Consider the following 27,508-nt stretch of genomic DNA (forward strand, 5'->3'; position numbering starts at 1 on the left):
GTCTCTGTGTCAGCAGACGTACCAGCGGCCTTCTTCCCTTTCAGCATCTGAGTATGTGCTCGGTTTTCCAAAACATATTCCAAGGTAAAATGGTAGTTGGTTTTAAAATCTTTAAAGAAATTATTGCTGATGCCTGAGACCAAAGCCATTTGCAAATACTGTTCTCCTGGTTCATAGACTCAAATATTCCTTTCGTCTGTGATCCAGGATAGGTAAATACCCAACAATGCTGAATCCTGCTTTCTATTTAACATAGAAGGAGACCTTTATCCTTTATCTTCTCCGGAGGCTAGAACCAACCCCACCAGGACCTTAAGATTCTGGAGTGTTCCTCTGGACCATCATGGCAGAAACACACTGCCCATGTCCTGTCCAAATATGTCCTTTTTTCTTTAAAGAATTATTTATTTATTTTAGAGAAAGAGCTTGTGTGCAGGGGGTAGAGGCAAAAGTAGAGGGAGAGAGACAGAATCCTCAAACAGACTCCCCGTTCAGCATGGAGCCTGACACAGGCCCGATCCCAGGACCCCGAGATCATGACCTGAGCAGAAACCAAGATTTAGCTGCCTAACTGACTGAGCCACCTAGGAGCCCCAAGGATGTCGTTTTTATTTTTATTTTTTTTTTAATGATTTTTTATTATGTTAATCACCACACAGTACATCCCCGGTTTCCGATGTAAGGCTCGATGATTCATTAGTTGCGTATAACACCCAATGCACCATGCAATACGTGCCCTCCTTACTACCCATCACCGGTCTATCCCATTCCCCCACCCCCCTCCCCTCTGAGGCCTTCAGTTTGAACTGAAGGATGTCGTTTTTAAATCCTGCTCTCGACCCTCCTTTTATAAATGCACCTCTGCCTATGGTCACAAAGTGCCCTCAGTAATAAATCTCTCGTAACAGCTGCAAAGTTCTTCAAGGAAGGCAGGGGAGATGCCTAAAATTTGACTCGGTAAAGTGGTTTTATTGGAATAACATGTATACTTAGCTCCCGCTAAAGAATGTTTATAGCGTTCTCAAATATAGCAGAAGTCTTGAAGATTTTTCAACTTCAAAAGCTTCTTCTGGCCCATATCCTCTTGCTAGCATACTCACTAAGAAACCCACAGGGATATAAGTAACCATTCCCGTTACAAATTTGTATTTCCAATGTATTTGACTGTTAGTTTTGGAAGCTCGCATTTCATAGAAGAGGTACATTTTTGATCAAAGGATAATTTTAAGCATATGAAGATTGTACGGACATGTGTCATTTGCATGCATATATTTCAGCTGGCCCGTTTCTAAATCTAGCATCAGAGTGTGTGCAGGACCAAATGGAGCACTGAGGCTGACCTAGGACCAGATGAAGAGAAGCCAACCTGAGACATGTTTGTCCTCCCATGTTCTCTGTGAAAAGTTTAAACAAGGCACTAATTCTCCCTGGCTGAATGAGCCCCTCTTCAAAGCCCATCTATGAGATATAGCTGTTTGGGTTTTTTTTCTTTCAGTTAATTTGTATAGCACATGGAGCCCTTCAAAATGAAAACCTTATGAAACATAAAATGATATTTAGAAAAAATGAAAGAAGAACCAATAGCTTTTCCTTTATATGTATTTTTGAAACTGTTTCCTAATTTAAGAGATTATTGAAATAAAATTTATTGAGATGAAATTCACATACCATACAATTCACCCATTTAGAGTGTACAATTCAGTGGTTTTGATATATTACATTAGTATTTGTTTCAATTGGGATAAAAACATATTATAAAACTTTAAAATTGCCATTTTTACCATTTTTATGTGTACAATTTGATGGCACTTCCTACATCCACAATGTTGTACAACCGTCACCACTACTCTCAGAAGTTTTATTTTATTTTATTTTTTTTTATAATTATTTTTTATTATATTATGTTAGTCACCATACAGTACCCAAAGAGAAAGGCTTCTCCTCCAGCCCCTGGTAACTTCTCATCTACCTCCGTGTCTCTCTACATTTGCCTCTTCTTGCCCCGACCCCATCTACGTGGATCGTACAACATTTGCCATCTTATGCCTGGCTCATTTTACTCAGCATATTTGCAGGATTCATCCACGGTGTAGCACGGATCCGAACTCCGTGGTATGCGTGTTCTGCGCTCTGTCGATCCGTTCGTCTGTGATGGACACTGCAGTTGTCTCCATGTTTGGCAATTGTGAATAATGCTGCAGTGAAATTGGCATACAAGGATCTGCTCAAATCCTTGCTTTTAATTATTTGGGGGCATACCGTATACATAAGAGTGTAATTACTGGGTCATATGGGAATTCGGCTTTGCTTTTTGAGTAACATTATTTTTTTAAAAAGTACGTATTTATGAGTTACGGCACTAAGTGTCTTACATGCGTTCTCACATCTAGTTCGTGTAACAAATGTGTTCATTCATTCTTACTCAGCAAATGTTTGTTTAAGGGTCTTCTATATGCCAGGCACTGTTCTAGGCCCTGGGGATTCTGTAGGGAACAAAACTAACACAGTCCCGCCCTCTCATAGGTCTCACATGACAGTAGATAATAGTAGTGACAGTAGACAATAAAGAGGTGTTAATACAATGCTGGGTAGAATAAAAGACATCGAGGCAATGAAAACAGTGCAAGGTGAGCAGGAGCAATGTCACAGGGGTGGTGGTAGTGGTAGACGGAGTTGAAAGGGAAGACCTCTGTAAAGCTGATGCCTGAGCAGAAACCTGAAAGAAGGGAGCACCGCCTGCAGAGCTCTTGAGAGATCCTTCTGGGGAGCGGCAAGAACACATGGCAAGGTCCTGAGGCAGAACCAGGCTGGGTGGGCTCTGAGCAGCAGCACAGGTCCAGGTGGCCGTGGGGAGTGAGGAGGAGAGAGGAGGGGAGTCAAGGTTTTCTTATCTTGTGATGGGAAGTCGTTGGAGACTTTCAGCAGGAGAGGGACACAGTTGATTATTCTGCCTATTTATAGGTGAAGAAGCTGAGACGTGGGGGTCTGAGTGATTTTACCAAAGTAGCTGGGGAGTAGCTCATCCAGATTTGCCCAGGTAGATTCACTCCGGAGCGCACGCTCCTCCCCCGCAGGCTGGTGCAGGGATGGGACCCTAACGATGCTCCTTGCCGGCTGGAGCTGCTGTACGGGGGTGGCTACAAGATGCGTGTTCCTGTCCCTAGGATCGGGTCCGGGCTCTCCATAAGCCAGCCTTCCGGACACCTTGTTTGCAACCCCAAAGGTGTCTTGCCTGTCTCCCGTAGGCATGATGCACTCCCCCGGATTCGATGGCAGCGGCAGCCTCAGCTTGCAGATGCTGATGAACGCGGACAGCCTGTACACGGCCGCGCACTGCGCTCTGCTGCTCAACCTGAAGCTGTCCCACGGCGACTACTACCGGAAGCGGCCCACCCTGGCGCCGGGCATGATGGTGAGCGTGCGGTCTCCGTCGGACCCTCCAAGGACAGGTGGCCGGAGAGCTGGGCACCAGTGTCCTGGGAGGGATGCACTGTGGGTTCTGTCCCCCACTAGCGTGGAATGGGGCAGTGTCTGCGGGGCCGTGGAGGGCGGAAGGGGATGCGGGGCCATTGGCATAGTGCGATGGGCCACACAGCTACCCACCTTGCTCTGGGAGGGAAGGACCCACGTGCCTGGAAGTGGCTGCCCGCCAATGGCCTAATGTTGTCCCCCAGCGGCATTGTTAAACACACGTGTGTGAGCCACATTCCACAGCAGGTGATCAGAATGTTCAAACGTCAGACGTGCACGGAATGGTCCCCTTGACTGAAAATCAAAGTGTGCTGTTACAAGCACTCTTCATTGTCTTCCAGAATGTACTCCAATCTACTCGTAACCCACAGCCGAGCTTGCTAGTTAGTGGTCAATAATAGAGCACCTCGTGTGAGCTGCGGAACGAGAAAGACGGTGATTGTGCTGTGGTTGGCTGCCGTGCCAGAGCGAGTGGCTCCCGCTCTGGCCCAGTATCAGCTCGTGAGCCCCAGTCCACGGAGCCGCACGAAGGGCCCCAGCAGTCATTTGTTTGCTTGATAAATTATAAATTCCCAAGGGTAACTGGTAGTTTCGTGGGTATGAATCAAGTAGCTCTTGAGCCACGTGGGCTTTTTCAGGGACACACCTTCCATCTCTGCTGCCCTTGGGGCAGTGAGAGGGAGCTGCTCTGTTCATATTTCTGCCCCGTTTCTAATCCCGCCCCCCACACACACATCACTGAGGGAAGGTAGGAGATGCAGTGTTCCTAATCCTTCTACAGGGTTTCTTAAGATATCATAAGTAAACTTCATAAAGTTTAGGACTTTCCCATCTTGGTTCCCTCTTCCCTTAACTACCAACACCCCCCGCCCAGCGCCCCCAATCCAAAAGGTTTCATTTTCCTACAAGCCTTGACTGAGGTAGGAGACCTGTGAAGAGAAGAGGCAGCAGAACATGTTCGTTTGCAGGGGACCCTATCTGCTCACCTTCTCATGTGCTCCTCTCTGTAGAAAGAGTTCATGAAGCAGGTCCAGACCAGCGGGGTGCTGATGGTGTTCTCCCAGACCTGGATCGAGGAGCTGTACCATCAGGTGCTCGACAGAAACATGCTCGGAGAAGCTGGCTACTGGGGAAGCCCAGAGGATAACAGCCTGCCCCTCATCACCATGCTGACCGGTCAGTGGCTTCTCACACGGCTCCGTGGCCCTCGGTGGGGAGGGAGGGCGGACACTGCAAAGCCCCTTTCGGAGAAGCCAGCCTTGAAACAACACCCGCAGAGCCACCCTGGCAACTGGTAGCGGTTCCAGGGAAGCGTCATGAATTCACCTCATAGGAATGTTCTATTTTTCATGTGGAACCCTCGAGAGCTCACTGTGCGCCATTAGATAAGGGCAACTTAGCACCTGTGTCTGTCGGGAAAACTACGGGCCTCTCCTAGGGATATGAAGTACTTTGTGGGCAGAAAGCCCAGAATTATTCCTGGAAACTCTCACATGCTAATAGATAACCCGATATCATTTAGCGCTCCTGAACTTGCCAGAAATGTAAAATGCTTGATTTTAATCTTGGCTTCCTTCCCATCTCCTATCCACCTCAGAGGTCCTCTCTTCCCTTCCTGGCTATAGAAGAATTTAAAAATAATGCCAAGAGGTTGCCCATCATCTTTGTCTTCAGTGTCCAGAGTTTTTAAAATCCTGTTTATTAGAAATTTTACATGAGAGCATAGAGAGCTCTATAGGGTGTGGTCATAAAGCAGGGGTTTTTTGGGGGGTTGGTGCGTTTTGTTGTTGTGTGTGTGTGTGTTTTGTTTTGTTTTGTTTTGTTTTTGTGAAAGCAGTCATTCGTGGCTTCTCATGGCTTAACTACAGTATCAGGTAAAGACCAGGGAGTGCTCAAGACCTCGGCCATGTATAGGCTTCGTATATTAGCTCTAGGCTCGTCTTGTGTTTGATCTGAGGTCCCAGACTGGCTTCTGATCCGAGTTATCGTCTCATGGCCCCGGCTGACAGAATAGGTAGGGCACAGCCCTATGCCGGATACCTCCCCTGCCCTCTCTGTCATGTCACGTGTCCGCACCCAGCTCAGCATGGCTCCCCACCAGGCAGGGCACGCGGGCAGAAGCACCATGGGGCTGGGGCAGGACAGTCCAGGGAGGAGGCGGAATCTGTTGTCCAAAGGCAATGTTATGTTACCTAGGGCCGCTATTGGGGTCTCTTACAAAGGCGCAGAGTAGACTACTGACAGGCAGAACGCAACAATGAGGAATTTGGGCTGAGGTGCTCTTTAGGAATCAGGCAAGGAGTCGAGACACATAGTGAGGTCTGTCCGCAGCAGACAGAGCCTTGGTCGTTGGCTGGCATTTGGAGTCTTGGTTCTAGAACTAGGATGCAACTGGGAGAAGCCAGGCTTAGGTCCCTGACTGTCAGGATCACTGGACAGGTGACCCATTTGTATTTGATTAATCATGATAACTTTTCCATCCATTTGAAATACAGGACTCCATAAATGTGTGAGACATTTATTCAGGTATCCGGTGAGTCGTACGTGGTTTCCATCTTTCCCTGTAAAATCCCTCCAATAGGCATTGAAGGCACTGCCCAGAGCTTAAAGTGCCTTAGAATTTGGGTAAAGATCCTAAACATGCCAGCTTTAATTTTCAGATACCATAGTTTCTGCCAGGATGAATCTCGGTGAATCTCTTACCTGAACCTTAACAAAGGGAGTCATTTGGCAGTTGTAAAAATGAACAAGTACCAGGCCATTCACCGTGGCCACGGGCATCGTGCATTCCTGCCCGTCAGCCGCCTCTTTATCATGGAACCGTAACTCAGCGCTGCATCCATGGGAGAGTCCTCTAGACAGAAGACGATAGAAAAACACAGACTTTTTCATACAAATTCTACAAAATAAAATTCTGTGATTCTCTGTAGCAGGCTCCTGGTATGAAATGGCAAATGAATTTGAGCAGCGGTTAACCTGGAGCCTGGAAGCTTCTTTCTGAGCTTCTGTGCAAGGAAAAGCAATAGCAGCAATCTTACCATCAACCTTGTACAAACTGGCCATTCCTGATGTCCTGTAGACGTGTTCTGTAGAACCGTGGAGTTTTAGTGCTTAAACTTCACATTCCTTGAATTCAGCAGTCCATTACCTAGCGTATAGGAAACGTTATAACTTTCAGAAATGGCAGTTTCTGGTGAATGTCCTAAGACCATTTGACTGTAAGTCAAATTAACATCAGTGAAACTGGCCTGTTCCCACTTTAGTAGCCATTGAGATTTCTCCCTGCTTTTGTTCCCCAGTTTTTTTGAGGCGTAATTGACATATAACATTATATTAGTCCAGGCTGTACGACATGATGATTTGATTATATATAATAATTGTTATTATATATATGATTATATATAATGATTATATATAATATATATAACATATATATATTATTGCAAAGTGATCACCATGATAAGTTTAATGTCAGTCACCTTACATAGTTACAGTTTTCTTTTCTCGTGATGAGAACTTTTTTTTTTAATGTTTTTTTATTATATTATGTTAGTCACCATACAGTACATCCCTGGTTTCTGATGCAAAGTTCGATGATTCATTAGTTGCGTATAGCACCCAGTGCACCATGCAATATGTGCCCTCCTTACTACCCATCACCAGTCTATCCCATTCCCCCACCCCCCTCCCCTCTGAAGCCCTCAGTTTGTTTCCCAGAGTCCATAGTCTCTCATGCTTCATTCCCCCTTCTGATTACCCCCCCCCCTTTCTTTATCCCTTTCTTCCCCTACCCATCTTCCTAGTTCTCGTGATGAGAACTTTTAAGATCTGTCTTTGCAACTTTCGAAGAGCTGTGTTGCCAGAAGTCTCTAGGCTTCTTGGACTTACTGTAAGAATCAAGGCTATAATGAAATCATTTTCAAACACCATGCAGAGGAGTCTCATCCTATTGGGGAGGGTCAAGTTCTAAAATCAAGAAATAAACTTCGGCTACCCTCTTTTTCCATACCCTCCCCGGGTTGTATTCAGCTAAGGTAGCTGCATTCACACACATATGCTCCAATTCCGTGGTCGTTTCTCGAGTGGCTCCCTCCCTTCCACTGACACATTCGAGGCCCAGAGGATGCAGTACAGCCGGTGGCTACCAGGCTACTTAATTCAGAGCTAAGGCTTCTCAATCCTAGGCCAGTCTCTTCTTGCTAATATAGTAAGAAGTGGCTCATTGAGCTAATTCAAGAGATGAGAGTTTGTTTTAACAAAAATTCAGAGGAAGGAGAGTTAAGATTCCTGTATTGAGCTGGTTAGAGTACGTGATGTCATGGAAAGGGGCCCAGGTGAGAATCAGAAGACCCGAAGCCTAAGTCTGATTCCTTCCTTTACCAGCCCCATGGCCTTGGGCAGCTTACCTACTTTGAATATGTATTTCTTTCTTGGTGAAATGGGAAAAATAATACCTACCCAAGCTTACCTGCTTAGAGTTGTCAGGAAGATCTAAATGTGAAAACACTTTGTAAATTGTAAGGTATTATTATCAAGTGATTGTTGTACTTTGGAATCAGATTATGTGATTATCTGACCAGAGATACTATTCTTTTCTTCTCCTCTTCGTTCTTAAGAGGAAATTCTGAAAGAGAAATCCAGGTTAGGGCAACCTGCACATATAAAATTTGGGAATAATGCCACTGTTCTGGATAAAAGGAGTATTCAGACATCAAAATATTCTAAATCAATAGATTTTCTAACAGACATAGAAGAACTTTATCTTCCTTTTTTAAAATAAAAAATATACAATGGTCTAACAGTAGAATCTTCTAGCAATGAAAAAAATTGACTATAAGAATAAAACAAAAATTTTAACATTCTGATTAAAAATTATTGCATTCTTGCTACATAAAAGATCCAGTGGATGTCTGTTCAGGAAAAAATGAATATTGTGGTGGCCATTTGTTTTTGGCTGGAGTGTTGTAATCAGGGAAAACCTTGTCTTTTTCCTTGACAGACATTGATGGCTTAGAGAGCAGTGCGATTGGGGGCCAGCTGATGGCCTCAGCTTCTACCGAGTCTCCTTTCACCCAGGGCAGGAGAATTGATGACTCCACAGTGGCAGGTAATGACTTGGGTCTTGAGTTTATGAATTTACATACATCACATATGTTACCAGCAGTTAAATCATTACGTGGCAGCTTTCTGTGCTGACATAAATGAATTAACATCTTGTCCCATCAGAAGAAGACTACCTGATGCAAGTTACTTCGCAACATCCAGCTGATGATGCAACATTCATTATTTATAAACACAAAGTAAAATGCAATCCAATACCCATTAAATTATATTTCCGGCAGTAGAATTGCTTACAACTCAGTATTGCTACTCGGATGGTCAGAAGATCCCATGCCACTCTCTGCCGGGGTGTTTCTGCCATCGGAAAGTGACGCATGCCCTTTCATGTTCTAGGTGTCGCCTTTGCTCGCTATATTCTGGTGGGCTGCTGGAAGAACTTGATCGATACTTTATCAACCCCGCTGACTGGCCGAATGGCGGGAAGCTCCAAAGGGTTGGCCTTCATTCTGGGAGCCGAAGGCATCAAAGAGCAGAATCAAAAGGAACGCGACGCCATCTGCATGAGCCTCGATGGGCTGCGGAAAGCAGCGCGGCTGAGCTGTGCTCTAGGTACCAGAGCGAATAACGTCCCCTGACCTGTGGCCCGAGGGGCGTCCCTGAGGAGCACTCTGGGAATGGCCCTAGTGGGAAACAAGGCTTCTGGAAGGGCCCTGCTTGGTAAATAGTGAGGGGTGATTGTTTGTTGTCTCTAAAGGAGTTGCGGCTAACTGCGCCTCAGCCCTTGCCCAGATGGCAGCTGCCTCCTGTGTCCAGGAAGAAAAAGAGGAAAAGGAAGTCCAAGAACCCAGTGATGCCATAGCACAAGGTAACAGCTGAAGGGCCAGAATCCACCTGGTGCCTTGTGTGCGGTCTGCAGATACCCGTCCCTGTTCCCTGTGTCATGCGCAGCGTATGTCTGCCGCTGATCGCAAAATCCCAGGCTGGGTCACAGTCTGGATCACAGACGTGGCTCTCTTTTACACGGCTGACCCTGCAGAGTGCCTCCAGTAGAGACAAGAGACATCCTGGCCCCCGGTGACTAGGAAGGTGCTCTTGGCGGCTAACAGAAGTCCTGCAGGACACCAGAGGCCCACCTGGCTGGGCTGTTCATTCTGTCATCATCTGGCCACTTGCTTTGGCACGTCACAGAGTACCCATCTGAAGGCCCCTCAGGCTATAGTGAGAAAAGGCAGAATAGCCAGTTTTCTGAAGAGGGAAATTAAATGGAGGAAATCCCTGAGAGAAGCTTCAGAAAAACTTTGTTCTTGTAAGAGAAAAACCTGAGCTTTGGGAACTCTGGAAAGAGTTGGTTTTTAACTTGTGAAAATCGGTTAGCCAATGAAGTGGATGATTATCTAGTATATATATTTAATATATACAACCATGAATTACATAAAAATCCCTACATTTAAAGTTCTTAAAAATTATAAAACCAGAATTGATGTTCAAATTATATACAAATAAAATACAGAATCAGTATCACATCCATGAGACAAATGATACTTTGCTAAAACTCAGTTTGCCTCTTACAACAGGAGTATGGTTTGGCTTCCTCTGAAGTGAGCGTGCTGTGTTTCTAGGCTCTGGACCATCATTCACGTATCCCACCAGAACCATCTTCCACGACCTGAAACCTTTATTCATGGAGGATGTTGCCATTTGGCCTTGCCTTGGCATTTTGCATAATTGACATATTAAGTTACCCTCTGCATCCTTTCTCATTAGTCACCTACAATTTAAAAAGTATTATTTGAAGATTACAAATATAAACATAAACTCGGGGAGTGGAACAATCTGATGATTTTCAGTTAGAAAGCAGTCATCGTGTGCTCAGAGCATACACACATGTTTTAGGTGATCATCATCACGAACATATGGCATTAAATAAACCTCAGAGAACTCACAGATTGCCAGGAATTCTGTCTTATCAGTGTGAGCGCACGGGTGGGGGAAGGGCTCGGGCACAAACGGCTTTAGCAGATGTCAGCACGAGAAGCCCATCCTCACTGCTGTAACTGACTTAGAACCCACAGGCGGGTCTGGAAGAACCCCACCCACCAGCCGAGGATCCGCCCAGCTTGTGCAGCTGCCGAGCTGGGCTCCCCAGCGTCCGTGGGGCCTGCGGGCTGGGCAGCTTGCATGCTGAACCCTGGGACCAGCTACTGAGGAGCTTGTGCCTGTGACATCGAGCGACATCTGCTGTTTCCCTTTTGCTCTTGCAGAGCAGCCCATTCTCTCCTTTTCATCCTTTCTCTCTCCCTTTCTGGCTCCTTCTGGGACCATTGCGCTAACGAATGTCTCTCTGGCACAGTGAAACTGAAAGTGGAGCAGAAACTGGAGCAGATCGGGAAGCTGCAGGGCGTCTGGCTGCACACCGCCCACGTCTTATGCATGGATGCCATCCTCAGCGTAGGCCTGGAGATGGGAAGCCACAACCCGGACTGCTGGCCACACGTGTTCAGGTGTGTGACAAGAGCTCCCAACCCTAATCAGTTACCGAGTTCACAGCACCTGTAAGACGGAGCAGTGATAGCTCCACAGTCCTCGCACGACTAAGACAAAAAGAATGTTTTCCAGGCATTGGCTTTGGGCAGATCTGGGACAGTGAAGCAGTGTCATGGTGCAGGCACGGGGCAGGGGCCGGGCTGTTTCCTCGCTGCCTCCTCCGCGCGTGCCCGACGCCTCGCACCAAGCTCAATTCTAGCCGAGCAGCCATGGGGCTGTCAGGGGCAGGGCCTGGGCACCCAGCTCTCACCCAAGCACCAGCCAGATCTGGGTTCACTTTGATGCCCCTGAAGCAAATACAGCTATAAGTGTCTGTTGGGTTTCAAAGAGAGAAGCATGCTGATCGTTCAGGGATTGAAAACCCCGTCTTGGGAGGAACATGTGAGGGAGCCAGTACGAATCAGCCTGGAGCAAAACGGATTTTAGCGTGGAGGCTGGTGTCCTGCTGCTCTTCTTTGCTCTCACAGGCAAAACAGGCAAAAGAAAATGACTTAAATTGTGTCAGAGCATTTTAGAGGGAATCAAAACCTTGCCTGATTATAGAACACAAGGGTGGATTATCCAGGATGGTCTTTATCAGTAACTGGACTTCTTCTGAGATACTTGGCCTCTTATGAGCCATCTTAGTCCCAGGGTCCGTTGGGCACAAACAGTGTGGAAGCTGGCAGTTAAACCCTACACTGTGACAGTCCTCCGTGTTTGCTGTGGTTAAGGCACCCAGCACTAGTTATAGGGGCTGTGGAGGCCAGTCAGGACGTGGCCGGGCAGAGCCTCGAGAGGGCCCGCTGAAGCAGCCACATGCACACTCATGCTGGGATCCTAAAGAAGGGCTTCCTGAGTCCTCACCAGAGCACCAGAGAGAGGGGGAGAGGGCCCCTTGGGAAAGCTCTCTCAGGCAGCCAAAGTCCAAATAAGCAGTAAGCTGGACAGGATGGAACTGGATGAACAGGGCTTTTGTTACCCACCTTTCTCCCAGCATGGGGGAAGACAAGCTGAGGAATCCTTACCCCACCTCCAAGTCATCTAGTCCAACTCAAAATAATAATAATAATAATAATAATAATAATAATAATAATAATAATAATAATAAGGATAGTGAGGGGGAGAGGGGGCGGTGGCTCTGACAAGAAAAGAAAGGAATTTGCAGGGGGGATTGCAAAGCTGGCTGGGGTTTCTTTCTCTTACTGTGGGTTGTACAGAGCTGGCCTGCTGAAGCTGCAAAGCCTAACACTCGTCTGTGCCTCTGTCTAGGGTCTGTGAATACGTGGGCACGCTGGAGCACACCCATTTCAGCGACGGCACCTCTCAGCCCCCTCTGACCATCAGCCAGCCCCAGAAGGCGACAGGGGGCTCCGGACTCCTTCGGGACCCTGAGCGCGAGGGCTCGGCCCTGGAGCAGAGTCTAGAGCCGGACAGCTCCCTGAGTGCGGCCCCCGTCATCCAGCCCCTCTCCATCCAAGAACTGGTCAGGGAAGGCAGCCGCGGCCGGGCCTCCGACTTCCGCGGGGGCAGCCTCATGACCGGGAGCAGCGCCGCCAAGGCCGTGCTCACGCTGTCCACCCAGGCCGACAGGTAGGAGCGCGCCGTGGTCCCCACACCTCGGAGGACTGCTCCCCACAGAGCACCAGCAGACAACGCCACATCCATGTCCCTCGTCTCAAATCACTCCCAGGACAACTAGATTTGTGGGCCAGTCGCTTAAGCCTCTTTTTCATTTTTTTCAAACATACCTCTGTCTCCCATCATGCCCCACTTAGAACGAACTGCTGTCTGTTTACTAAGACTGGAGGCTCTGGAGGCAGGCTCCCTGGGGCTAGCGCTCTGCCCTTACCCTGTGACCTTGGGCAGGATCCCCTCCCTGGGCCCTGGTTGTCTCGCGTCAAATAAGGTCAGAAAGTCAGCCTCTCACGGAGTGGCCGTGAGATTAAAGTAATTACTATACTCGAAGCACTTAGGACAGAGCTTGATAAATCTTAAAAATCCATTATTTTTTAAAAGACTTTATTCATTTATTTGACAAAGAGAGAAAGCACAAGCAGGGGAAACAGCAGGCAGGCAGAGGCAGAGGGAGAAGCAGACTCCCCGTGGGGCAGGTAGCCCAACTCAGGGCTCGATCCCAGGATCCCTGAAGGCAGACGCTTAACTGACTGAGCCACCCAGGCGCTCCCAAAAATCCATTATTTTTATGATAGTTAATATCTATAGTCCCACACCTAAGAGGATGATATATCCTTTAACCATGTTGAGAGGAAAAACTCAACAATAACCCCAAGTGGTGACACTTTCTGATGTTGAAACTGCTGTTGGTCACCAGTCACATGTGGTCCCGCACCACTGCACTCTCCACACTGGGTCATGTGCCCCCAGCCCTGGTGCAGTGAAGTTTATACAGGGAGCCGGACAGCTGGGGAGTGGGAAAGCGGAACGCCACTCACGGGGGCTCAGAATACCTGAGTTCTTTCCTGGCTTGGACACTAACCAACGGCAAGGTCATGTCTGTATAAATAGTTATGCTGAGACTCAGTTTCTCCATCTGCTAACTCAGTACAGTAATCGCTTTTCCCAGTTCATCCAACAAGGTGGCTGGGAGAGTCTTTTGGCATCTGGAAAGTAGTATACAAGCGTCGGGTGGGGCATAATATTCATCACTGCCCTTTTACTAGGAACGAGAGAGAAGAAATGGTTAGTAGGACCCAGACACTTAATGATATTAAAATTGGAATTGCAAAATAACAAGAAAAAACGTCTTTGTTTCAATCATTTGTGAATGCTTAATCCACTAGTTCCCATCTTAAAAACTGTACATCTCATATAACCTCTTCAAAAGAGACTCCGTATTCAATTTCTGACACACTCCCTTGCTCAGCATGTGACGGCCCATGGGGCTGCTTGACCTTCTGGTGTGAGTGCAGGTTTGGAGGGCAGGCAGCAGATGACCCAAGAGCAGCGGAAGGCTGGCCATAGAAACCCACATCAGATGCCAGCCTTCTGAATTCCAGTGAGCCTCGGATCCTTCTCTAAGCCAAGCTACCTGTGCTCCCCTTCTCCTTCCCAGCTCCTTCTGCTAGAAATGTCTGTGCCCAGCGAAGTAGAAAACAAAAGGAACCTATAAGGTCCATTATGTTAGGAAATATTTGTTCTTTTCATAGATACTTGAGCTCCCACCAGGTCCAAGGCACTGGGTGTATGTGTCAGAGGCAGTAATGAAGCCAGCCTCACCCCCAGGGGGCTTGCAGGTTTGGGTGTCCAAAACTTTGATTTTGTACCCTTCTCAGGATCAAGCCCAGCATTAGACTCATCAGTCATAGCCCAGCAAAAGCCTTGATTCACTTAGTGGGTTTTTCTATCATAGAGCTTATGAAACTAAAGCTAATTCTAAGGATTCCATTCCCAGTTACTCAGTTTCAGGGGGTGAGGCTTTGCCAAGTTTCAACTTCTTGCCAGACATTTTATAAGTGTCGAGAATGGCTGAGCTAAGCCTTGGGGAAACAAAGATTTTTTTTTTTTAGTGGTCTGTGCCCTTTAGATGAAAATCTCCTAGTTAGAGCAGACTTGTACACAGTAATAACAGGTAGAGAAGTATAACGTACATTTCTTTACAGTGTTGACACATTCTCATCACTCACAGTTAACAAAATTACCATCGTCATTCTACCACAAAGACTTCGCAGAATTGTTCCCAAGTAACCAATCTATTTCTTTCATGCAGACTCTTTGAAGATGCTACGGACAAGTTGAACCTGATGGCTTTGGGAGGGTTCCTCTACCAGCTGAAGAAAGCGTCGCAGTCCCAGCTCTTCCATTCTGTTACGGATACAGTGGATTACTCTCTGGCAATGCCAGGTAATTCTTTCCCTGAAGAGACCATGCCGTGAGATCAGCAGGAAACGGCCTGGATCTCTGAAAGCAGCGGCCTCCCTGAAGACTCAAATCCCCGTTCCTGTCACACACGGTCACCACAGCTAAGGTCTAGTGCAGATTTGTCTTCAGTTTTCAGGTGTGCCGGGGCTGGGGGCAGTACTGTTCTGTGTGAACGGAAATGCTGCTGTGGCCGGTGCTGCACCTGTCCCCACCCAAGCTGTGCCGGTGGTTCTGCGAAGCGCTGTGCTCGAGGCAGAGAAAATTATGTGGCTACCCAGGGTGCAGGTAGCTTTCCGTAAGAGTGGGACCCCTTCTCCGTATCACAAGCCGAGTCACTTGCTTCATTCAGTTCAGCCACTTGCAGAAGCAGCTCCTGATGCCACAAGGGGCTGGTGGGAGAGAAGAGTGGAAGGGGGAAAGCCGCCTGCTACTCTTAGAGAAACTGCTGTGGAGGCATATCCCTAACGACAGGTCAATGTCACTGTCTCCACTGATGAGGACCTTGAAGAGAGCAGAGTTATAACGAGCTGCCTGAAGGTCCCAGATAGGTGTCAGGCTGCCAAAACAGCGAGCCTCTGTCCCGATGGGTCCGGGCAGAGACACGGAGCCACGTGCTGGAGACGCACTGTGCTGGCAGGTTGGATCGTACAGCCTCTTGTGGTCCCATTTTTAGGGGTCTGAAGTTCTAAGTGCGTATATTTGGCCTTTTGATCCTTACTGCAGACTCTGATTTGAGAAGCACAGCCCTTTCCCCACTAGTTTTTAATAGACCTTAAAACCTTAGCTGTGTAAAACCAACCTCCCAGACCCATCAGACTTCCAGAGGATCCCTGGACGTAGGGGCCCCCTTCAACGTGTTTTGGGGTTGGGGAAATCAGCAAGCTGTCAGCTTGCAAAAAAAGCGGGGAGCAGGGTCAGGAAGAGGCTGCAAACCCAGGAGAAGGAGCAGGCGGCCTTTGCTTTGGAATGAATCAGATAGGAGTTCAAATGCTGCCTCCACCATTTACCAGCTACACTGTCGTAGGTGAGTCAGTTTACCTTTCTGGCATTGAATTTTCTAGTCTGTCAAATGGCAATAATTACATTTGTTTAAGGTTTAATTTAAAAAATAAAGTGACTAAAGACACACCAACACAGCATTTGATGCAGAATAAACCTCCAGGAAATGTCAGTGATTATTACTACTGTCATTTTGAAGTTTATTTGATGTGGCGAGACTAATCAGGAGCATTCTGATTGGAAGAGCATGATAATGATCAGCGTTTTGTAGGCCGTGTAGGAGAAGCGGTAGGACACGAGCAAGAAGAAAGTGATGAAAAGGGAGAAGACCGAGGTGACGGGGCAAAGAAGTAGCAAAAGATCGGGGTAGGCAAGGATGACACGGAAGCAAGACAGAGCGGGTTCAACAAGCGTGTTATTGCATAGAAAGGGGCCTGACCTGCTTGGCAAGCACTTCAGAGGTGCCATTAAGGATTGGCAAAGTGGATGAGTGACAACAGTAACGTTAATGGCTAACAGCGGGCGGCGTTTAGTCTGCGCCAAGCGCTGTGATAGGCACTTTGTGAGTATCTCCGTATTTAATCCGTAAAGTAACTTTAAGAGGTAAGTGCCTTTATCCCCCACTTTTACAGCAAGAAACGGGGCTAGGAGAGGGAAATCTCTGGTCCAGCATAACCCAGCTACTAACTGGTGCAGCCAGGAGTTGAGCCCGGGCAGTCTGACTCCCCGCCCCTCCTACCTACCCAGCATACCATTCCCCCTTATCCACAAGCAGAGCTCCCGCTTGTCACAGCAGGCACTGGGGATACGGTGGCCGATAGTGGTGTTGAGCGAACCTCCTAGTCTGTCTCGAATCCAGGGTCCTCTCCTCCCTCGATTGGCCCGCCCTGACTAATCCTACCGCTCGGAGTATTTTTCATCCCCTTTGATTTCCATTCTCTCTCTGTGCTTGAACAGGTCACACTATTTCTGCGTTTGGGGTTTATGGCTTTTATGCTCTTGCCTTCTTATAGGAGAAGTTAAGTCCACCCAAGACCGAAAAAGCGCCCTCCACCTGTTCCGCCTCGGGGACGCCATGCTGAGGATCGTGCGGAGCAAGTCGCGGCCGCTGCTGCACGTGATGCGCTGCTGGAGCCTCGTGGCCCCACACCTGGTGGAGGTGAGCTGCTGCAGAGCCGGCAGCAAAGCAGGGAGCGCCTGCAGCAGGGCCAGCACGGGGCTTGCCAGGCGCCGTGTGGGCAGAGCGCTGTGGCCTCGGAGCAGGGATAAGGTCCCGTCACCTGGGCACAAACATCCTAGTTCTCTGATGGACGTCATGGCATCTAGAGAATAAGCCCAAAGGGCAGTCCCGCCTTGGTGTCACCCTGACCCTCTTTCTTTACAATTGCATGACTTGGCCAAGTACCTCCCACAGCCGGCTTTCCCTCCTTCAGGCTTTGCTTTCAGCCTGAGACTGGAGTTTCACTTTTATATGTGATTATAACAAAGCCTTTTGTTCCTGCCAGTCTCTCTTTTCTAATAGCTAAATGTACTCTGGGAAGTACCCCGTAAATAGGCGAACCATATGCCCTGGCTTTCCAAACAAAAAAACTAGGACCCCTTTCACTCTCATACAGAGTGGTGCACGTGATAAATTATATCCTATGAACTAAGCATTTCAATACATGACGACCGGCTACTTCTCTGTTGGTGGGAAAATTGTTGCCTTGCTTTTCGGTGATAACGATTCTGACTAGTTTGTTAGTGTTAATCTGGTAGGGCTGTGTCACCAAATGAAGTATTTTGTGGAACTTAGTTCACTAAACTGAGAACATTCTAGTAAAGAAAAGGGGTAGAAAATAACAACCCGGTCATGGAAAAACAGTGTATATCAGTTATCTGTTACACTATAATCAACCACCCCAAATCTGTTGACATAAAACAGCAGCCCCTTATTTAGCTCATGACTCTGTGGGTCAGAAATCTGAGCTGGGTTGAGCCAGGCTTGGCTGAGCTCAGCTTGCCTCACTTCTGCACTTGTGGTCGGCTGGTTCATGACAGCCTTGACTAGGAGGCTGGACGCAGGAGCCTCTCCCCATGGTCTCTCCTTCTTCAGCAGACTAGCCCTGGCTCATTCACATGGCATTCTTAGGATTCCCAAGGAAAGCAAGAGGGCAAATCCCAAATCAGAACTACGTTTCAGTTCTCTGCTGATACAATGTTTGGTATTCTTCCATTGTCCAAAGCAGATCACACATTCAAGCCCAGGGTCAGTGTGAGAGAGGGCTCCTCAAGGTCATGCATACAAAGATGTGAGCCAATTAGAGCATTGTTGGGGCAACTGGCTCACTTCCTTGAGGGACAGATGACACATCTGATCATATTCGGAACATGGCTGAGAATGAGACCACAGGCAGTTCCCAGACTAAGTTCTGGTGTCTTTATAGCCCCTGTGTTCTGTACCACCCAAGAAAACTATCATGTTACAAGAAAAGAAAAAAGAAATTACTAGAAATTCTTATTATTTTTCCAGAAATATTAAAGGGAAACTAGACTTGTGTGTGATCTTTGGTTAAATTATTAAAAATTCAACTTTAGTGTATTGTTCATCTATATTTATTCCTTGGATTTTTATTTATTTATTTGTTTGTTTTATTTATTTATTTTACTGTAACAGAATTGCTGTTTCTACCTCCCCACAATGAGGTGGGTTAGGAACTTAAGAAACCGTTATCTTACTTGTATGAAGTCCTGATGGTGTTCTACTCTCCCCTGAATTTTACAGGCTGCCTGCCATAAGGAAAGGCATGTGTCTCAGAAGGCCGTTTCCTTCATCCATGATATACTGACGGAGGTTCTCACAGACTGGAACGAGCCATCTCATTTTCACTTTAATGAAGCACTCTTCCGACCTTTTGAGCGAATCATGCAGCTGGAGTTGTGTGACGAGGACGTCCAAGACCAGGTCAGTGTGGCATGGAAATCAGCGTTACCAACATCACAGCCAGCCTTTCCTGAGTGCCGTGGCCGGCACTGCTTTATGGCCTTTGCATATTTCATCTTTCCAGTAATCCTTTGTGGGATCTGTGACAGGGGCGTTAAGCAATTTAGCTGATGATACATGGTTAATGATTAGTGGAACTGGGGTTTGAGCCTAGGCAATCTAGCTGTACCAGCGTATACTTTGATATACCTAGCCTGTCCTCTTAATCACTATGACACCCTCTGCTGGGAGACAGATGGTAAGGAAAGTGTTCACTTCATATCCAGCAAGATGGTGGGTGAGGAACACAGACAGATGCTGTCTCTCTGACATCTACCAAAAAGGTTGAATAAAAGTTTTAAAATTATTTTTAAATGCATTGACCCTTTATGGCAAGAAAGACAAGAATACTAAGATGTCTAAAACTCAGTAACAATGGGAAGCCAGAGAGTTCTAACCTAAATAGAGTTCTAAGCCTGGTTTTGCCGCGAGGGAATTTTCCATCAGGTGAAGCAGAGTTCTGCTTATCACATTCTTGAGGCCATCACAATAGGAAATAAATCTCAAGGCAAACTGTATAAGACTGGTGTTCACTCAGGCCAAAGTTGAATTAGAAATGAACCCAAGTACCACCCTCCTGAGGATTGTAGCAGCCTCTCTCTAACATTGGCTCTTAGTAGATATTTAAAAAACGAACAAACAAAAAACTCTCCAGGATTTAAAATTACAAGCTAGCCCTTCTAGCAGGTCAGCGTATGAAATTACACTACATTGGTAGTCTGAGAAGCTTTGTACAGGCATGGTAAAAAAGCAACAGAAATTCCCCCCAGAGGAACTCCTTTCAACTTGGGCCATAAAAGAATCCCACTAATAAAGTTCCCAGATATGTGAGTTCACAGTATTTCCAAAATTTTACAAAAACACACAGGGAAACAAGGCAATAGTCAAAGCAAGCTGCTCAAACAACAGATGGCACAGTTAGGACTGAAAAGAATTGAAATGTTGGTATCCTTCCTGCAAAATATTCAACAAGAACGCCTAATAAGTTAAATGAAACAAAAGAAAGCAATGAAAATATGAGTTAATGCCTAAACACTGAGTTGGAGGATTTCAATCATAGCGAGCTGAGTAGTTCAGATCAACTTTCCTCAGGGAACAACCAGGAAAAGTTGGATTAAACATATTTTAATCCCTGGAAGGTATTGGAATACAACGAGGCAGTGAATAACTATGAGGCCAATATCTAGGAGACAAAGAGTACTTAGAGTCTGTGCCTGGTGTTGGAGGCACTGTTCCTAAAAAATGGAATCCACTAATTTCAGAAAAGGAAGTCGTGAGATTGAGAAACTAGCCAAAATTGGAATCTGGGACCCACCAAGTCTGGTAACTTCCTGACATCTTGGGACAGAACCATGAAGAGAAGGGGACATATGAGGATGAAGAGTGAAACTTAAATAGACTAGTCATAACAGGAAATAATCCCCAACTTCAAATAATCCCAAACCCTAACATGAGATTAGACGATTTGTGAGTTCTAGTGTCGGCCATCCGCATAGCACAAAACGCCTCCCTGGCAGAAAATGACATCATCCCAAGGATTCAAATTATTTCTTGATTTGCATGTGCAGTGTCTACATTCAATCAAAAATAATCAGGCTCATTAGGAAATAACACGTCACTGACAACAAAAAGGAAAACAAACAATAAAAATAGACATACACGCATATATATGCACATGCTCGTCCAGGGGTCCAGAGTTATCAGAAACAGGCTTTCAAATCACTGGGCTTTAAATGTGTTCAGAAAGATTTAGACCAGGAGGGATTGGGCTATGGTGGCATGAAAAAGCTAATGAGGCTTCCTCACAAAAATCAAGTATAAAACAGGACAAAATTGTCAAAAGCAACAGTTTCAGATTTCTGGAAATTGACCAAGGACAGACAAATTGAGTAGCATTTATGCTTAGAAATACTTCTTGCCAGAACTTTGGTTAAGAACAGTGGAAGTCTGTAACCTGTTGCCAAAGACTGTCCCCATCACCCTTACTCTCAAGCTATTGGCAAGAATAGTAGTTTGACCAGTGTGGAGCTAACTTGGAAAATCAGCAGCTTTCCAGTATGAGGGACAGACTCGGATTAAAGAAGACTTAGAGGGGCGCCTCGGTGGCTCAGTCCATCAAGCATCTGCCTTCAGCTCAACTCACGATCCCAGGGTCCTAGGATCAAGCCTCATGTCAGGCTCCTTGCTCAGCAGGGAGTGTGCTTCTCCCTCTGTCTCTGCCACTCGCCCTGCTTGTGCTGTCTTGCTCTCTCTCAAATAAATGAATAAAATCTTTAAAAAAATAAAAACAAAGAAGACTCAGAAAAAAGACCACTCGTTTGGCAACTAAAAGCAGCAAATTCATTAGAAGTAAACAGGGGTGGGGCATCTGGGTGGCCCAGTTGGTTAAGCGTCTGCCTTCAGCTCAGGTCCTGAGATCGAGCCCCACATTAGGCTCCCCGCTCAGCAGGGAGTCTGCTTCTCCCTCTCCCACTTCCCCTGCTTGTGCTCACTCCCTCTCTTTCTCCCTCTCTCTCTCAAATAAATAAAATCTTTAAAAAAAAATTTAAAAAAGAAGTGTACTGGGGAAGCCTGCAATTTTGCTACCCTAAGGTTACAGTGAGCAGTGAACCAATAAGAAATATAACATGTGTCTCTGGAAACCAGAGACTTAAAGATTAGATAAATTCCTCTCACATCTCTGGCTGACTGAAACATGGGCAGATGCAGGATAAACCATACAAATCCCATCAGAAAGTAAAAAAACAAGGGAAACTTGAGAACTGGCTAAACTTGGAATATTTTCCCCAACCTACATACATGGATTGGTTGAAGAGGATGGAAGCCTTAAAGGCTCAAGTTATCTGAGCACAATTTCTGCCCACATCATCTGCTGACCACTAACCTTTGTAAACATGGGGATGAATGTTAAATAGTAAAGCTAAGGCCTAAAAACAAAGAAACTGAGCCAGAGACATTGGCTCCTCACACATGGAAAGAGACAGATTGCACAGTGTAAGTCCAACCCCTTATTGAAAAAAAAAAAAAAACTCAAAAATTAATCAGAATTCAGCATTGCCACAATGTATTACATGAAATGTTGACCTTTCAGCAAAGAAAAAGGAAGGAAGGAAGGAAAGAAAGAAAAGAAAAGATACAAAGAGACAAGAAAGAATGTAATACCTGTTGGGAGGGGAGGCAAAAAATAGAAAGTGACTTTGAATGAGCCCAGGTGTTGGAGTTGAGAGACAGGCTTTAGAACATATAAATATGTTCAAAGAATTAAAGGAAAATCTGATGACAATGGCTCAAAAATAGTCTAATTAGAGAACTGGAACTATGAAGAAATACAAATTCTAGAGCTGGAAAGGCAATAACTGAAATGAAAAATGTACAAGATGGTCTTACCAGCAAGATCCGAGATGGCAGAAGGAGAATTGGTGAACTTGAAGTTAGATTAATGGAAATTATCCGTTCTAAAGTTTGGAGAGGATTGTTTGACCAGAAATAAAGCCTTAGAGACCTGCGGTAAAATGTCAAGCTCACATGTAATTGGAGTTCAGACAAAGATGAGAAACACAAGGGTCAGAAAATATATTTAGAAAAATAATGGAACCCTAGTTAGCATCAACACAAAGATAGCCATTAGATATTAGACACATTGTAGTCAAACTGCTCGAAGACAAAAACAAAACCTCGAGAGCAGCAAGAGAGAAACAGTTCGTTGCTACAATAGGATTAATTGCTACTTTTCCAGAGAGAATGAAGACCAAAAGACAATGCAATGACATATTGAAAGTGAATAATTTAGAATAATTTAGAGTAGTTACCTTTCAAAAATGAAGATGAAGTAAAAGCATTCTCAGATAAACAAAAATCAATAGAATTTCTTGCCAACAGACCTATAGGAAGTAGTCAAGGAATTCCTTCAGACTAAAAGGAGATAACAGAGTAATTCAGTTTCACAGGAAGAAATGGTGTCTGGGTAAATAGAAAAAGATTGCATTTTTTTTTTCTGTTTTTATTTTATTTTTAAAAAAATTTTTTAATAATATTTTTTTATTATGTTAGTCACCATACAGTACATCCCTAGTTTTTGATGTAAAGTTCCATAATTCATTATTTGCGTATAACACCCAGTGCACCATGCAATACGTGCCCTCCTTACTACCCATCACCAGTCTATCCCATTCCCCCAACCCCCTCCCCTCTGAAGCCCTCAGTTTGTTTCCCAGAGTCCATAGTCTGTCACGGTGTTTAAAGCACTAACTCTAACAGTCTATTTTTGGATTTATTAAATCTAAAGATATAAATAACCGTAGCAGAAAGAAGGGAGAGAAAATGAAACTATTTAGAAGCAAAGTTGCCATATTTTGCCAGAATTAAGTCATTGATTAACTTGAATATTGTGATAAGTCGAAGATACATATTATAAACCCTAAGGCAACAGCCTCGAGAATAACACAAAAAATAAAAAGAAACAAAGGAATTAGAATGATACACTAAAAATATGTTTAACCCAAAAGAAGGCAATGAAAGGGGAACAGAGGAACAAAAAACACATTATATGCAGAAAACAAAGAGTAAAGTGACAGACGTAAAGAAGACCACATTAATAGTATTAAATATGTATTTGTGAAAAGATGCTCCACGTCTTTAGTCATTAAGGGAATGCAAATCAAACCTCAATGAGACGTCACTCCGAACGGACTAGGATGACGTCAGTAAAAAAGGTCATAAGTTTTGATGAGCATGTGGGGAAGTTGGAATCGCCACACGCTACTGACAGGAAGGTTAAATGCGCCTCCACGGAAAACAGGCTGGCGGTTCCCCGAAAGGTACAGACCCAAGAAAAATGAAAATATATACCCGTACAAATCTAGACACAAACATTCTGAGCAGCATTATTCGTAACAGCCAGAATGTTGGAAACAACCTAAATTCCATCTGCTGGTAAATGGATAAATGTGGTATTTCCACACAAATTATTCGGCAATAAAAAAAAAATCAGTACTGATTTGTGCTACAATATGAATGAACCTTGGAAACATTACACTAAATGAAAAAGCCAGTCCCAAAAGACCACATTTTATAGGATTTCAGTTGTGTAAAATGTTCATAATAAGCAAATCTATAGAGAGAAAAAGTAAGTTAGTGATTGCCTAGGGCAGAGAGTAGGGTTCTGTGGAGGGAGTGACTGCTAGCACGTGCTGGCTTTGGGGGCACAGGCAGGTCATGAAAATGTTCTAAAATTAGATTAGTGATGGTTACACAACTCTCTGAATATGCTAAAAAACAACAAATTGTACAGTATAAATGGGCAAATCTTACCATACGGGATTTGTATCTCAATAAAGATGTTAAAAAACATGAATTGACTAAACTATCAGAAGGCAGAATTGTAAAGGGTGGCCATAACAATAAGATATTACAATATGCAGTCTACAAGAGACAGATTTTACATTCAAAGGCACACATAGATTGAAAGTAAAAGAACTGAAAATAATACGCCGTGTAAACAGTTACCGCGAAAGAGTCAGGGTGACTGTATTAACGTCGGGCAAAACGGACACCAATATGGTAAATATTACCAGAAACGATCTTTGGGCCCTTGGGTTAGGCAAAGACTTCCTAGGAATGATACCAACGTGATCCATAAAAAGAGAAATTGATGAATTATGTTTCATCAAAACTAAAAACTTGTTCTTCAAAGACACCATTAAAAAAAATAAAAAGACAAAGTCAGAGCTGTAAAAAAAAAATGTGAATTATGTATCTGAGGAAAGACTTGAATCTAGACTATGTAAAGAACTCTAACAACTCAATAAATAGACAGTAAGGAGGGGCGCCTGAGTAGCGCAGTCAGGCTTCAACTCTCGGTTGCGGCTCAGGTCATGATCTTGGGGGTCATGAGATTGAGCCCCATGTTGGCCTCCGTGCTCAGTGTGGAGTCTGCTTCAGATTCTCTCCTTCTCCTTCTGCCCCTCCCCACCTACGTGCACGTTCTCTCTCTCTCTCTCAAACAGATAAATCTTTCTTTTAAAAAAGACAATAATGAGAAGACAAAAACCAAATTTTTAAAAAACAGCAAAACATTTGCAGATGGCAAATAAGCACGTGAAAAGTTGCTGAACACCATTAGTCATTAGCAAAATGCAAATTAATGCAATTCGGCTGCTTGTTTAGAAGAGTTTTGAGCAGGTTTGCCTGAATTCTGGTTTTTCCTTTTCCCTGAAATTAACCCAGAAATAGGAAGCCGAGAAGTCTATCACCCTTGCCAGAAATTTTCCTGCTTCTTTTAAGAAGAAGGTTTTAAATGCCCCCTCCTTTGCCTCTGCCAGGTGGTCACATCCATTGGCGAGCTAGTCGAAGTGTGTTCCACGCAGATCCAGTCGGGATGGAGGCCCTTGTTCAGTGCCCTGGAAACTGTGCACAGTGGGAGCAAGTCTGAGGTGAAGGAGTATCTGGTTGGTGATTACTCCATGGGTAAGAATGTGTTGATTTTGTATCCTGAAACTTTCCTGAATGCATTTATTAGTTCTAAGGTTTTGGGTGACATCTTTAGGATTTTCTAAATAAAATAGATCATGTGATCTGCAAACAGGCAATTTTACTGCTTCCTTTCTGATTTGGATGTGTTTTATTTTTATTTTTTTCCTGCCTAGTTGCTCTGGGTAGTATTTTCAGTACTATGTTAAATAAGGATGGTGAGAGGGAAGAATGTGTAGATGATTTTTGTTATAAAGTATGCATTCGTGATGTCAATTTTTATGCTACCAAAAGAAACTGAACAACAGGGAAGGCTACCGTTCAGCCATGTTTTCTTGGAAGGAAATGATCTGGTGTAGCAGGGACACACATTCTGAGTTCTGTTGCTGGACCAGGAACCCTAAGCGTTATCAGGCCCTGCGCTTACTGACAGATTAGACAAAACGCTGACACTTCTGTTGTTTCAGTTATACGTATTTGTGTTGAGTTCATTCCTAAAGCCAAAGGAAAACATTATTTGCTTACTAGTAAGAAGCAGAAAAGCATCGTAACACAGTTGGATCCCAGTTAGGGAAATTGGGTTTAGCTGGAAATGAATGGGGACCCATAAAGCATGCCCAGAGACCCACCAGGGGACTCACAGGTCTCAGCATATAGGTATGCTAAGTCCTATTGCACGGCTCAGATTTATTACATGGCTCACCGCGAAGATTTATCATGGCAACATAGGACAAGCAGAAGACACAGACTCTAGGGAAATCCCAGTGCAGGCTACCGTGTGCTCTCAGCCTCCCCCGAGGGTCCCCCAGAGCATACTCTACTCCAAGAGTGAACACGCAGCAATGTGAATGCCATGTTTCTCCCCAGCAAAGCCCATTGGAGACCCAGCTAAGAGCTGGCCACCTAGGTACCCTCTGCCTAGCACCTACCAAAATCCCAGATTCCCCAAAGGAGACCCAGCGTTCAAAGTAAACCATGTTGTTTGCACAGTCTAGGCCCAGTGAACCACCCTGTTAACTGTTGCCTGGGAATATTCTGAGAGCCAGGTTCCCAGATGTCAGCCAAGGGCCAATCTTGTAAGCAGGCCTGAGGATAGCAATCTCGAGCCTGTTAACTCTCTTCTGCACAGCTATGAATCAATTAGTATATGCCTTCGGGGCTTATCTAAACCTTCCCTGCCCTATAATTACGTGTGCAGAATCCCAGAGGCCTGCTCCTCTCACTACCCTGTCGACCCACCCATTGCCACAGCCCTGCATTCAGCGGGCTTTGCCCTCATCTCCCTACCAAGCTCTCTATGTATTTGTAGCCTTCCTGCAGCTCCCCCTGCAGGCTAAGATGAGAAGGACAGCATGGAAGCCATGCCCCTGTCCCGTCAAAAGGCCAGGGATTTCCTCCAGCAGTAGGTCTTTTCCAAGACTCCATGGAAGGTGCTGGGAGTATGGGCAACCTGAAGGGTAGAGACTTGATGTTCTTAAAACTCTACAACCTTCTTCCCTTAGGAAAAAGCCAGGCTCCAGTGTTTGATGTATTTGAAGCGTTTCTCAATACCGACAACATCCAGGTCTTTGCTAATGCGGCCACAAGTTACATCATGTGCCTTATGAAGTTTGTCAAAGGACTGGGTGAGTGGAGTCTTCTTTCCGTCCCCCCGTGACAGCGGATGACTTTGTGTGGAAAGCCCTGGAGACAGGCCCACTGCCCGCCTGGAGCAAGCAAGCCAGCCGCCCGGGTTTCAGGCAGATGGCGGTGTGTGCTGTGTATTCAGAAGCAGAAAGCTTACTGTAAAAGCAGCTTGGGTTCTGTCCAGGGTTGCTATTTTTCATCATGTTCCTGGAATACTCTTGTAATGTAGCATGTTTTCAATCTATATGTTACTTTACTCCAACTTCGTTTTTGAATCTTAAAATATTCTAGAATCCCCCTTATGCAGGAGCTGCTGTCCTCGATGTCACATAATTAGCAGCCTGAGCTTGAGTTTCCAGCTCCTCCTAACAGAAATTAAGGATGCCTCCCCCTGGGCCTTATCAATCATAACATGTCTTTGGAGGGTAAAAGTCCCCCTTCTTTGAGGCCTTGTGC

The 27,508-nt window shown here is 45.4% G+C and overlaps 1 protein-coding gene across 3 annotated transcripts in view; it reads left to right on the forward strand.

The window, feature by feature from the left end:
- Positions 1-27,508, forward strand: part of ARFGEF3 (ARFGEF family member 3) — a 171,950-nt gene that overhangs the window by 111,006 nt on the left and 33,436 nt on the right. For all 3 annotated transcript variants that reach the window (XM_087865521.1, XM_045814723.2, XM_087865522.1), the window contains 12 exons: positions 3,246-3,412; positions 4,482-4,647; positions 8,471-8,578; positions 8,926-9,141; positions 9,287-9,397; positions 10,883-11,033; positions 12,328-12,648; positions 14,786-14,919; positions 16,950-17,095; positions 18,701-18,880; positions 25,279-25,423; positions 26,929-27,051. In XM_087865521.1, the coding sequence (XP_087721647.1) occupies positions 3,246-3,412; positions 4,482-4,647; positions 8,471-8,578; positions 8,926-9,141; positions 9,287-9,397; positions 10,883-11,033; positions 12,328-12,648; positions 14,786-14,919; positions 16,950-17,095; positions 18,701-18,880; positions 25,279-25,423; positions 26,929-27,051 (1,968 nt within the window). The remainder of the gene's footprint in view (positions 1-3,245; positions 3,413-4,481; positions 4,648-8,470; positions 8,579-8,925; positions 9,142-9,286; positions 9,398-10,882; positions 11,034-12,327; positions 12,649-14,785; positions 14,920-16,949; positions 17,096-18,700; positions 18,881-25,278; positions 25,424-26,928; positions 27,052-27,508) is intronic.

The sequence above is a fragment of the Ursus americanus genome, chromosome 11, assembly GCF_024610735.1.
Source record: "Ursus americanus isolate L20-20 chromosome 11, mUrsAme1.1.p, whole genome shotgun sequence".
Taxonomy (NCBI): Eukaryota; Metazoa; Chordata; class Mammalia; order Carnivora; family Ursidae; genus Ursus; species Ursus americanus.